The sequence below is a fragment of the Ornithodoros turicata genome, chromosome 2 (genome assembly GCF_037126465.1).
Source record: "Ornithodoros turicata isolate Travis chromosome 2, ASM3712646v1, whole genome shotgun sequence".
Classification (NCBI taxonomy): Eukaryota; Metazoa; Arthropoda; class Arachnida; order Ixodida; family Argasidae; genus Ornithodoros; species Ornithodoros turicata.
Window position 1 is genome coordinate 141,187,183 of NC_088202.1, and position 14,167 is coordinate 141,201,349.

General features: G+C 47.0%; 1 protein-coding gene across 2 annotated transcripts in view; it reads left to right on the forward strand.

The window, feature by feature from the left end:
• LOC135386236 (uncharacterized) overlaps positions 1-14,167 on the forward strand; it is a 220,632-nt gene that overhangs the window by 74,802 nt on the left and 131,663 nt on the right. For both annotated transcript variants that reach the window (XM_064616046.1, XM_064616047.1), the window contains exons 17-19: positions 8,751-8,884; positions 10,683-10,776; positions 12,709-12,833. In XM_064616046.1, coding sequence (XP_064472116.1) covers positions 8,751-8,884; positions 10,683-10,776; positions 12,709-12,833 — 353 coding nt within the window. The remainder of the gene's footprint in view (positions 1-8,750; positions 8,885-10,682; positions 10,777-12,708; positions 12,834-14,167) is intronic.

The window sequence follows — 14,167 nt, forward strand, 5'->3', positions numbered from 1 at the left end:
GGCATTGCACAGATTACATAGATTACATAATCTGTTCGCAACCTGAACGCCAGATGTTTATTTATTTATTTCAATACCTCACGGGCGTTGTGTGAGGGAGGGTGCGTGAAAGTGAAGGAACCGCGAGGCAGCAGTTGGTCCCTCAATAACGCCATGAGCCTTCCTTTTTTTGCTGTCTTACAGCGGACAGGAGGACATGTGGTCACATTGTTCAGGTTTCGAACATTCGGAAGGCGTGCGTATAGCGTCGTACTAGCTAGGCCTTTTAGTACACATGCGTAGGAATGCAGTCCAGGACAATAGGAATGGTAAGACGCGTTTGCGTGTGATATATAATGTGCATTTGTAGCTCATAAGTGAATACTGAGGTGATTACAATGGTATTGCCTCAGAGACTCTTCGTTAATGTGTGGGCACCTTCCGGACGTTCAGCGTTGGTTCATTCTTTCGCGGGCAGTGTGCATAACTGCCTGTACTGCGCTTGTGGGGAGATACGAGGGACAATTCATTTTTCGCAAAAGTAAAATGAACTTACAAACGAGAAATTAGGTTTATTTTTCAACGTAATCTCCAGCTGCACTAATGCACTTGTTCCAGCGTTTCACGAGGGCTTGGATGCCAGCAGCGTAGAAATCCTTACCGGCGCGTAGCAGCCATGATCGGACCGCATTCTTGACCTCGTGGTCGCAGCTGAAGTGGCGGCCCCCAAGGAACGCCTTCAGTGGCCCCAAGAGATGGAAATCGCTGGGGGCGAGGTCTCGACTGTAAGGGGGATGTGGCAGCAACTCGCAGTCAGGTTCCTGTAAGGTGCGTGTCGTGAGATGCGCGGTATGCGGGTGTGCATTGTCCTGAAAGAGGACTCCTTTGGTGATGAGGCCCGGCCGCTTTTCCTTCAGCGCCTTACGCACATCTCTGAGAACCTGGCAGTAATATGCCTTATTGATGGTGGTACCACTGCGCAGAAAATCAACACGCCAGCCTTGTCCCTGAAAACCGGTGCCATATGACGTTACCCGCAGACAGGGTGCTATGGAACTTCTTGAGAGCTGGCGAGCTCGGATGCTTCCACTGTTTTGATGCGCGTTTAGACCCAGGAGAGAAATGGTGCACCCACGTTTCATTGCACATGATGATCCGATCAAGGAACGGCTGTCCTTCGGTGTGGAAACAGTACCTTAGCTCTTGGGAGATTTCCAGTCTTCTATACTGATCAAACAGGCAGAGCTGCCTCGGGACCCAACGGGTACTCACTTTCCGAAACTGGAGGTGTTCATGGAGGATAGTGTTCGGCGGTTCAACAGAAAGGTCCGTCTTTCGAGCCAGTTCGAGACATGTTATCCGTCGGTCCTTGAGGATCAGGGGCTCCACACGTTGGATGTTCTCAGGAACCCTGCCACTGGGCTCTGAGCCGCCCCAGCCGGGTTCTTCCTGCACTGATGCATACGACGTCTCGGAACCGTTTGCACCACTCAAACGCTTTGCTGCGGCTAAGTGTCTCGTGGCCATACTGAGCCCGAAGTCTTCTGTGAATTCCAGATGACTATGACTTCATTTACGAGAAGCTTCATGACAATTCGTTGTTTGATGTGCGCGCTCACCTCGTTGTCTTGTCCATCTTCTCATCTTGCCATCTGCTGTCTTGCAATCTTGTCCAGCACGTGAAACTGGCCTGTCGCCATCAAAATGACCAAAAAGAAGTAGCGCGAGCCATTTGTACTCAGGGGACACTTCTAGAGAATTTTGTGGGATAAACATCGTCTCGTTAAGCGTTCGATATTTTTTATTTACAGTAACTGTCAAATGCATGCGTTGTTATTAACGAAATCTAAAGCATCTTTCTTTTAGTTATTTCTACTAGTTTCAGCCAGTCTTCAAAAGGCAAAGGGTTACTCGACTATCTCTATCGAATTTCTTCAAGGTTCAGTTTCGTTCACAGCAACGTATAGCTCACAGTTCGCCAAGCCCCACAAGAGAAAGCACAAGAGGAAAGGTGGTTAATGTGACATTAACGCAGTATCGGCGTTGACAATAATTTGCCCTGGAAGTATTTCCGGTTCACGCGAAAAGAAGCACAGTTAATCGAAAGTACCGCAGTCTCATGGCACGTACAGCATGTCAGTACACTAGGCAGACAAATCTTACGTGTTATATCACTGCACCATTATTACATAACAGAGGAGCACAACAGCCACAAATTCGGATACGAAACGAGCAGCCAATTTCTGCTCTCGTTCAGCGCTATAGTGTCCAGTGCTGCCACTGAAGTAGAGACTATGGAACCAGGGCCTAAGCCCTTTTGGGAACTGTCCCACCCTTTCCTCACATCAACCGCCCTCGTTTCAATTTCCTGAGACGGGGTTTTTGAACTTCAGACGTCTTTTCATTCTTGCTGTACGCCCCCTTTTGATAATCCTTACGTCTGGCAATCCATCCATCCACGCATTACCAAATCATGAATAAGCTCCGCCGCTCTGTCAACATTTCTACCTTGAACCGAGAACCTGACTGTGTGGGGTGTTCCTAGACAAAAATGTTCCAAACGTAAATACTCTAGGACCTTCTGGTTCAGGTCATGAGCGTTTGCACATTTTAACCATTACACTGTACTGGCTTTCACGTTATAGACGTACTAGGAATAAGTTCCTCCAGTTTTCATCTCTAACTTTCGAAATTTGTGTTGGAAAGCCGGAGGATTTTCAAATCCTCCAAATCTCCGTACTCAGCTGCTTACTCAGATAATACACGCTGAGTTCACAAGTTTTCGGTACATTCACTTTCTCGCACGCACTCTTAAAGCAAACTAGAAACAATCTCCCACTTTATAAGGCTGCAAAAGTTTCGCAGACAGAACTTCCTATTGCTGACAAAACTTTCACTCAGAAAGGTGTCTAAATGCTTCCTTAGTAGTCTCTTCTGTACAGTCAAATATAAATACAGTTTTTCAGTAGTAGGGAGAGACCACTGCCTACCAACAACGCACAGGGGTGTGGACACGCCCTATGCGTTGCCAGCAATCAGTGGTCATTAAGAAGAAACAGTAGATAGAAATACTGTGAAGATAATTTATTCGAAAATCAAACCAGCTCCGGTGGCGCAGCGGTAACGCGTGCGCTTGGAGACTGGGAGGTCCGCGGTTCGAATCCGCGGGCCGGCTGTGCCGTCTGGGGTTTTTCCTGGGTTTCCCTCAGATGTGTAATAGGCGTATGCCGGCACAGTTCCCCTGAAGTCGGCCCATGGACGCAGCTATCCTCCCCCCGAGCGGATTCCGCTCGGTCTTCCACTTCACCCTTTCCTCTCCTCCTCTCCACCACCTTTCCCTTCCCGAGAAACATGCCGCCTAATCAGGCAGGCAGACCTCTCGGGTTCCTCCCAACGACACTCTTCCTCCTCCTCCTCTTCGAAAATCAATGATGCCGTGTTGCATAACCGCTCCGTTGAATGCCGCGGTGCGTGCTTCACCACAATGCACCGCTCTCCAACGCGGCACTGCTCGTCATATTGACGATTGAAGCGATGACATCTATCCATCCATAAGTCCATCCTTACATGGAGAGAATTAAGAATAATGTACTGGTGGTTTCATGCTACTTTCTCGCACACGACTCATTACATGGGGGAGTTGTCGGGGTTTTGGACACAAAAATACGAATGCAGGGCGTAGACAATAAAATCACTTTCACTTAATAACAAATGGTGACGCAAAGGCGTTGCGCGTAATCAAGAAATGACATCAATGGCATAAGAAACTGCACGGGGGATAGCAATCTTTTCACGCCACTCCGCCTGTTCAAAATCTTGCGCACCCAAGAGCGCCCCCCACTGTTCACTGGTTCGCTCTCGCTCACAACACGATCGCTACACAAGATTATTTTCCTATTTTTAGATATTGTCACGGATGAAAACAGACGAGCGAGACGGCGAATAATCTGCGAACACTTTATTCAGCTGCCTAGCTGCCTAACACACACAAGAGCGGGAGCTCTCAAACAAAACCAAGCTAAAGGATGCTCCGACTGGGAGCTCACAAGCTTTTATACACAGCGGTGAACATTGTAGAAAACATGCGTCGGTGGAAAGGAGGAAATACCGAAGCTTCTCCAAGGGCGCCGGCCCGTACTTGAGATTGATGTGAGCGAAGGAGCAGATGCTTCTGGAAGGATCGCTTGCCAATCCACCGAATTTCGAACAACCAAGGAACCTTTGCACCCTGGATTCGACTGAAAAAAATATATTCGGTAGACCCTCGAAAATGACTAAGAACTGACCCTGTTTCACTTTGGGGGGCAAAACCGTTCGCAAGATAGAGGCGGTGGAAATATCAGGGTCGTTTTGTCACTAGTCGCCATAGGCGATTTTGCAGGCTGCTATGGCGCCAACGGCGCATCGCAGGGTACCACACTTTTTTCTGTGTATAGCACAGTTGGTGGGTAATTGCTTGGCGACTTGGTTTTGTTTTAGGAACGGTAGTTATTTTTTTCAAAAAATGTTAAAGTCGAGACATACAGCGAAAATGGCTCCGATTCGAGCGCTTCTCCTGCGCGACTGGTTCGTTGCAGAAAAGTGAGAGACCCACTGATGTATTCGCCGTTCAAATCCCTTTACAATGGTATTAATTTCGTTTCTCTTACATGCACAGAAATGTGATTTTCCATCAATTTTCCGAAAGACCTATCGCGAAATTCGCGCACTTTGGTCCCTCCTAGCGCGACTGCGCCACTAAAAGTATGCCTTCATTTTTTATATTTTGTGGGACGATCTTAGCCCGATATCTGTAATAAATATTAGAATTCGCCCTTGACCGCAGCCGACGCAGCGATTTTTCAACTCACCACTGGTGCGCGCGCTCGCGCCCTCCCTTGCTACTTCGCCAAGGCCATAGCCCGCCGCTCTTAAGTCGGGTGATGCTTTGCAACAGAAAGGTTTCTTGTGCGCTTTTTTTACGTACAAATACATAAAACAGCATTGGTGGTATGATAAGTTCTCCCGAAAAAAGTGCTGTACACTAGCAAAGGTTGGTGACTGCAGCAGCGCCCGTCGTCTTGGTAGGTTAAGAAGATTATCATGCTGAAGGTAGGCGGCTCGTAAGCCGGATGTCCTGCCATATACCTCCCAAGAAGCTAAAGGGACATCTCGAATCCAATGTTTTACCACTACCGCGGTGGTTTTACCACTACCGAAAGTGGTCACTCTAAGGCGAGTGCTCAAGGATGTGTCACCCGTGTAAATACATGTAAATAAACCCATGCAGTGTATTCTTCTTCATAAATGTTGTTACTTGTCCTGTTCAATTTAAACGTACAACACAAGTTTAAGAAGCCACGCGCGAAGTAGCAGACGATGGGAGAGCGCGAGCGCGCGCACCAGTGGTGAGTCGAAAAATCGCTGCGTCGGCTGCGGTCAAGGGCGAATTCTAATATTTATTACAGATATCGGCATAAGATCGTCCCACAATGTATAAAAAAATGGAGGCTTAATTTTAGTGGCGCAGTCGCGCTAGGAGGGACCAAAGTGCGCGAATTTCGCGATAGATCTTTCGGGAAATTGACGAAAAATCCCATTTCTGTGCACGGAAAAGAAACGAAATTGGAACCATTGTAAAGGGCTTTGAACGGCGAATACATCAGTGGGTCTCTCACGTTTGTGCGACGAACCAATCGCGGAGGAGAAGCACTCAAATCGGGGCCACTTTCGCTGTATTTCGCGACTTTAACATTTTATGAAAAAATAACTACCGTTGCTAAAACAAAACCAAGTCGCCCAGTAATTACACACCAACTGTACTATACACAGAAAGAAACGTGGTGCCCTGCGATGCGCCGTTGGCGATATAGCAGGCTGCGAAATCGGCTGCGGCGACTGGCCAGGGACTAGCTAGCTAGGGACGTGTCGTGGATATCAACACGTCGCTCGCCGCCTCGCCGTCCCTTGTTACTGTTCCGTGTGGTCGCTTCAAAGATGATACGTGGCATTGCCCCCTCCGTAGACGTGGCATCGTCCCGATGACAGAACCTGTGTCGGTTATCGCATTTCGTTTGCACCCTGCGAAGCCTCGTAGCGAACAGAGCATGACATTGTCGTCGGCGCTGTTATCGATTAATGCAGTTGTCTTGTGGTCGTCGATGAGTATTTGCAGGTCGCTGGTAAGGTTTCGAGCGTCGTGGTGGTCTGTGTTGCTGTTCATCGAGTTCGTCGAGCTCGGGGAGTGGTCGCGTCGTGAGTCAGCAAATGCATTCTGCTGCCGTAGAGAGTCTTCAATTGCGGCGGGGCAACTACTGCGCTGAGGGCGGCAAGCGGCAGGTGAAAATCCGGGTAGACCCAGTCGTCGGTACGGGCAACGGAACATTGTAGAAAACACGCGTCGGTGGAAAGAAGGAAATACCGAAGCTTCTTCAAGGCCGCCGGCCCGTCCTTGAGATTGATGCGAGCGAAGGAGCAGATGCTTCGGGAAGGATCGCTTGCCAATCAGTGTGGCGTGTCGTGGATCTCAGCCCGTCGCTCGACGCCTCGCCGTCCGTTGTTACTGTTCCGTGTAGTCTCTTCAGGGATGATACGTGGCAATATTACAATCAAGCAAGTGAACAAGTCATGACCACTTCTCTCCACATTCCTCCAAGCTTCTCTTTCAAGTTGTGGTCTTCCGTTTCGGGCGTTAGTATCTAAGGGCGGTATGGGAGATACGTGATGATCGTGTCGTGAAAACACCGCCACAGCAGCAAGGCTGGACGATCAAATGCTCGACTATTGGATAACGGGCATGAAAACCACTCCCAATGGCACTCCCATTGTTCACACCTTCTTTATACGGTGACCAATAAACTCCTTGCAAAGAAAGTAAGTGGGTTGCCTACTTTGACGAGAACACCTGCTAAGGGATTTGAAGAAAACTCTTCTTTTTTTTTTCGTAGCTCAACCGCCGGTGAAATGTGCATGAGAAATAGAGCCTAGTTCGAGTTCGACTTTGTACGAAATAACTTTACGTTACACGCACAAAGCGTCCATGATGAAGCAATATTTTTATTGCACCAATATGTGATGACAGGGTACAATTTTTTGCTACTCTGTACTCTCTCTTTCCACTGGCGTATCATTATGACGTACTCGCGGGCCTCCAGGAGACGATGGTCTCGAAAAATTAGGTCCAGCAATCGCCTACGCGACCAAATAAACAGGCGTGTAGCTGAACATCGCCAACAAAGCACATCACAACTGACAGGAAGTTATCATTCGATCTCCCGAGGTTGAGTTGGAAAGGACACCTGAGCTCGATGACATCAGACTACACACGTGGCAGCGAGCGTGAAGTTGGTCAGAACCTCAGGATGGTAGCATAAGCAGTACATTTCATTCATTGGTACGAATACAGCAGGTGACGTGCCATTTTGCTCACGCCCTGTAGTACTTTCTCTTATGGGAAGGACGCGGCTACGTGCAATGTAGAAGGACCATTGTGAATCATCCGTGGTGAATAATCCCATGTCATGGTCAAGGTTTATTTGTTTTCGATGAATTGCTTCCTAATATTGCAGAGTTTTCTGCACACCGCGAAATAGGAGTGATAATATACACAATCCGCACAATACAAACAGTACAGCGAATGTAACCACTTTTATGTTCTTCATTCCATGACGTGCAGCTTTCATTGTTCATTAGCAACAAGGTAAATCTTTAAAAAAAATAAAGCTGTCTCCCAATTTCAACATAAGGGCGAATGATCGGCTATGATCCGTTTCATCAGCTGTTCACAACGGTGCTCCTGTATATTTGAGCACACAGAGCTCCCCTGAAGCATTATTTCCTCCCACAACGCCAGAGGCCATTTTGTCAGAGACCAAATTTTTCAGGACCATTTTTGTTTGGAAACCCGTGCTTGCTCATACTGTTCACAAAGTTCAATCAGCACAGAGGTGGTGTTCTCAACAAGAAGGTTCGGCAGATTATTCATTTGTGGCGCAACCCTCAGGTGTTTTCATAGTGACAGCAACCTCTATTGGTGCGCAGAACAGCCAAACACGACCAGCGCAACAAATGCAGTTTCTCGTCTGCTTCACCAAGGCATAGTAAATTATCTATACGCTATAGAAAAATACGGCCCTGTAGCGGACTTTGCTTGTCATAGAACAACCCGGTAAAAAAACTAGACCGTGCTATCATCTTCGGTTTTTGCTAAATCGTTTCTGAAACAGCACTGAACATCATTGTTATTGCCTTACCCCCCAGTTCGGAATGAACTTTTGTGCAGACACTGCCTGCCGAACTGAAGGTCCATTCAGCTTCATGCGCTGCGTATGCACTATCTGTACGCCCATGCAGACAGCTGTCCTATGCTTCCCCTTGCTATAAAAAGTTCTTTGAGTCAGTGAGTGAGTGGGTTGGTGTGGGTCGGTGCATCCGATTGAGTGAGTTAATTGTTCTGTGAGTGAAAAACACGTGAGAAAATGGAAATCACGAATGTACAGCCCTGTACTGGAGCCACAATAAATGAGAAGCCACGCCATCTCGGTGTAGATATAGCATCTCTAACCGGACTCTATGTTCGAATCATTGTGTTGCCAGTATTTGCCTTTTTTCCTGAACTATCTGTACTTATCTTCAATATATTTTGCCGCACCGAATACAAACGAAAAGACTTCCAATTCTCCTGTGCAGGCCACTGTACAGATCGACCCCAACTAATCTAAGCCATGTGACACCTTATTAGCAACTACAAGGTACCTGTCCTTTAACATTTATTTGTATGCTATCTTTTGCAGCATTTTGGACTACAAGAAGAATTGTGCTCCAGATCAATTAAGACAAGAGGGATGTGATGAACAACAAGTTAGAGATTATGTTACAAAAATAGAGAATGAAATGAGGAGCCAGTGTGCAGGATCGAACTTGAACTGTAAGTATAACTGCGGGAAGAATGCTGGAGCGTAATGTATCCTACACATCTTCTGGAAACAGTTTCTGACGTTGGCGGTAAAGGTCGCCAGCCTGTTATGGCTTCTGCTTGTTTTCATTGTTGTTCATTGATTTCTATATTTTAAATTAACACATTTGAATTTTTATTTAAATCATAAGCGCCTCCCACTCATTCACACAGGGCACGGCCTGTAGATGGTTCCGAGCAGATCGTAAAAACAAAGTTATTTGATTGGTGCACCTGTTTGCGAATTATTTAGCCCGGGGAGGCCATGTGACACCCTGTATGCAGCCCAACAAACCTGTATTGCGATCACACGAGTAATATCTGTGGCTTCTACGACCTTTGACCTATGACCTTTTTTGAAAATGGAAGTCGACAAGTGTCTAAATTGGCACTTCAGCTGCTGTGTTCATTTCACAGCTTTTGCTCCGAAGAAGCCAGGACACACCTTGCACGCTGCATCACAGGCTGCCAATGTCTCCCCGTGTGGCAGAAAAACAGATTTTTCGTCGGTGCCATTCCCTTGCAGCTATCCTTAGTGCTGGCTAAGGCTGTATAAGCTACTCACAATGTATAATTAGTTACGTGGCTCTAAAATAACAAAGTTACAGGAAACGTCACTTAGACAGAAACGCACCTCTGCTAGTTACACGTAGTCGTAAAAGTGTATTTAAAGTACTTCTCAGATGTTGCAGTTTCAATGTGACCACATGTATAAATTTGTCACACAGTATGTCATACATAGTACTTGCTGAAATCTTCTGAAACAACTCACAACATGATTGGCAGTCAAGCTGATATGCTGATAGATTTGTTCTTAGCACTAGGGTATTTTGTACTGCAATCACTCTGTGACGTTTCACTCAAGGATCTACCACTCACACGAAAATTCGATTAAACAGGTGAGGTTTCCGAAAGTACAAGGCACTCAAAAAGTAATTTAGATTACAGCTGTTGTGGATACACGTTTCAAGAACTTGTTGGTTACAGTAATTAGTCACATAAAATGTAATTACTTACAGTAAGTGAATTACTGGTGGTACCACTCCTCCTGTCTCCGAAGGTATATTTAACGAAAACCCGTGTCGGTACCGGCAACATTGTCAAATCTGTCGGCGACTTGAGGTCGTTTTCGGCATGTATAAGACAATTCCTAGTGGCATGCTACATCATTTCACCTCGGAACACGATGGAGTGGTGCTTGTATCCTAACCTCTTTGTACTTTCAATGAGAAGTGTGTTGAGTTCTAAATTCCAATTGCAAAATAAAGATTGCCACGCGATAAGAGCGGTTTTGTATGCGTTAGACTCTTGACAATATTTTTTCCCTATTTCTCTCGCTGGCTCAGTGAAATCGTTTAAGTGCAGAATCTATAATATAAACATTGTCTGGACAGCAATTGTCACCCAAATGCACTTGATAGAATGGCACGTTACAACTAAGCATCTGCTGATGACATCAATATTGATCGTGCATATTCGTGCATATTGGTCCTTTTTAATGAATTGTTATGCCTAAACTATGCCATTTTTGTGCTGCTGTATTCCCGTAATATTGATTTCGTTGTTGGTTTGCTGTACGATTGCCTGTATCTGCTTGTGTTACATGACCCTTGGAGCCACACAATTAATAACCAACTAATTAACTCGTTATTTCTAATTAGGCTGCTTTTCAAGGCTGCGCATTGGTGTCCTTCCGTTGTTGTATCTTCCCACAGAGATTTTGCCACGCCAAAATCAAGGAAGAAACGAAATCGTACATTTGTGCTTTCAGGTGCCGTTTGCCCACAAGGATTACTAGAGAATGCAAAGAGTACCTGCCAAAACAATTATCAACAGGATGAAACTGCATCCCAACTGCATTGTTGGTAAGCACTATTCCATGTGCGTTTGGAACTGCCACAACTCACTTGATAATGAATGTGGACTACGGCTGTCCTCACTTCTATGCCACTCACTGCCGGGGAAAATCTGCCTCAGCTATTTCACATGAGCTGTACTAGACGGCTCCCACATTTTGTTTGAATGGATGGGCGACTGAGAAGACTGCTATAGAGAACAAAATCATGGTTGTCACTCGAGCTGTGTGGCCGAGCGCTATCCAGGCATACCAAGGCCTGTACAGGTGGGAGATGCGGTAACCAGGGTGTCCGTTGCGGTGCGATGGTATGACAATGTGTTGTGTAGCGATTCCGCAAGTGTGCTGGCGCTATCAATGCAGCGCTTGCTGGTACTTTGATGTTTGTGGCCGTCACATGTCAGTAGACAAAAGTTCACTCGAAGAGGCCTTTGCGATCCGTACTGCTCCAGTAAACGAAAATTGGGGTCAGGGTACAGCAGACGACGATTCTTCCAAGCTCCTTTGCCCACTTTCCCATATTCGTATTTTCGTCGCCAGTACTTCTGAATATGCCAGATGTGCGATGACAGTTAGGTAAACAGTTAGACAGTTGACGGAGGATGTCTCCTTGCACAGAACCACCTATGCTGCCCTTAGGTGCGCAAAGATGGAAGCATACGATGCACTGAACTCTCTACCTTCTCAAGAAGAAAAGAGGACTTGCACGCCGTCACATCTCACGCCTTATTTTCTCGCGATATTACCAGCGGATTTACCACATATGCGCGTGTGCTGGCACACTCTCAAAGAAACACAAATATTTAAAGAAATTTGTGGGAACGACATTTTAGAAGAAGAGGATGAGCTTCTGGTCTGCGCAACGCATGCTGTTCTTCGATGAATGATCGCTGAGGAAACCAGAACTTTCCGTGTCAACCTGGCAATGGGACGTAGTGGCTGACTAGCGGGTGTGCTAACGAACTTGGCGATTGCACTCCCGGCCGAGTGGTTCTGCAGGAAGACTGTTCTTCCTCCTCATTGGTGTTTCACTTTGCAGCTCCTTGTGCACTCGGCGGCAAGCAGATTAGTGGCAGCTCTCACCCTTTCGCGTGCAACACCGTACTTATGTGACTTGACTGGAGCGTGCATGCAGGCAGGTCCCCCAAGGTCGCCATTTTCCCATGTATTTGTTCCTATCCCGATGCGTGCAATGCCGGAGGCCGCCCTTAGATACCCCATTGTTACCAGACGTTGGCTTGCGTGGATTGTAGCGCGCTAAAGATCCAGCTGAAGCACAATCCAAGCCAGGCCAAGTCACCGAAGGAGAAATAGACGACTGCAGCGCCTGCGGCGCCTGGTACGACAGGTACGCTATGTGATGCACGCAGCCGTGCACTAGATCCTTCCGATCGCTCAACACGTTTAAAAACGGGACCAAAAAGTGAAACACGACAGAGAAAGTTGTTATACGCGTATTATTTGGACATATAAAGACTAGATTCATTCGCAGAAACAACAAAAACATTTTGCCGCTAAACTTAGCGCTCTGAAGTGATCCGGAACGGCAACAGTGGGGTATCTAGTGGCGGCCTTCTTCGTTGCACGCTTTTCCGAGGTGAGTTTGGGGGACCTGCATGCAGGGTTGTCGAGTTCCATCCGTTGAATGTAAACGATGATGTGTCGGGTCGCGTCAACACGACAGCAGGGGAGGGTGGACTCGCTCGACACGAACCAGCGAAGTAGGCGACTTTGTATTCCTGACACGAACAGTTTCCGAATTGCCTCGATTTACTTTTAACGTAGCTTGCCGCTTCCAACGCGGGAAAAAAAAAATGTCCATCTCTCCTGCGCAGTTCACTGTGCTGCTTATGCTGCGTGGCACAATGGAAGAATGTTTCTACATGATGTCAGAATGTCCGTGTAATTTGGGAGGTTCTTGTAATCGTCTTACCTCTTCTAGTGTGATGGAATACAGCAAGACTTGTGTTCCCGAGATACTCAACAGGCGTGGATGCGATCAGACGTTTCTTCTGGAGCGCTTCATCAGTGACGTCAACGCTGACTGTGGAACGTCGAAGCCCACCTGTGAGTACCAGTAAGAAACAGGATGCCAGGGAATAACACATAATAAATAACTTGTTTCAAGAGTCGTGTTTGTAGCTCCGGCGACAATGTCGCCATATTTCACAAGTGCTTCTGCATCTACACCCCCTCCATTGTCATTCCAGTAATAATCTTCTTCTGCATTCAAACGTCGTGATTTTTATCGCGTTCATATCCCCTCTGTTTCAAATTTGTTATTCACACTAAAACTGTGCGGCATAGATACGACCTGAGAAGGTCGTAGTTTCAAGCTGACAAAAATGAACGTCTTCTGCTCGATTGAGTCCTAATTTCGTTCAGTGTTCCCTCTGGCCGGTTTCGCGTCCGGTAATGCAGGCATTGACCTCCCGGATTTTCTCTCTGTATTTTTGATATTTAGAAGTTCGTCAATAAAAGAACACGAACGAATGGCTTCTATCGAGTAGTGTTTATACAAAACCCAGCCTTGAAAATAGCTAAGAAGGTAGCAAGCGACTTCGTCTTGTGTATGTCCCATCGTGTTGCCTTGTCTTAGGTTTTTGCCTTGTCTTGGGTTTTACATTATGCACCAACCTTGAATTCGAGTGTTTCACTTTTGCTCTAGTATTCGTCGAGATCAGCAGGTCAAGAGCGAAGGTCGAACGCTGTGTGATATAGAAAATGGCGAATATGCCCTCTAGCGGAATTTATTATGCGTCCGCAGCTAGCTCTGAAACGCACAGAAACAGGTTTCGACCTTCACATGCAACGATCTGATGTGTGTTGTATGTATGGTTCCGTTGACGTTGCTTCGAAGAAAACAGCAGGTTGCAAAATCCGCACCGGAACGTTCCTGGACTTTCCTCTACGATGCTGCCGAGACGAGCAGCAGCAAAAGCAGACGACCGTAGATTTCAATATGCAGACGACAGCTCTGACGTCACTACCCTTACCTACTCCCGTGTGATTGGGAGTAGAGCGAGTCGATCTCGAGTAGCTACTCTCGAGTAGGCTACCCGCTTTTGGAACGGGGGGTCGCGACGCCATCGAGTAGGTTTTGGAACGCGGAGAGCAGCTACCCCCTATTCTCGGGTCGACCCGGTTAAGTTCTGGAACGCAGCCGACATAGTTGCGTATCTCGCAACGTAGGTAGGCACCTGGCTTCTATCCGGCACACCGTTTCGCGAGGCCCTCAACAAACAAAAGAACCGGAATCATCCACTTTTGTTTCTCTCAACACATCCAGGGCGCTTATTTTATACCCCTGTCACACGGGCATTTTCGATCCTGCTCGACCGAACCTGCTTGAACCCAATGCAGATCGGATGGTGCTACACGGCCGCTTCGAAGCAGGATCG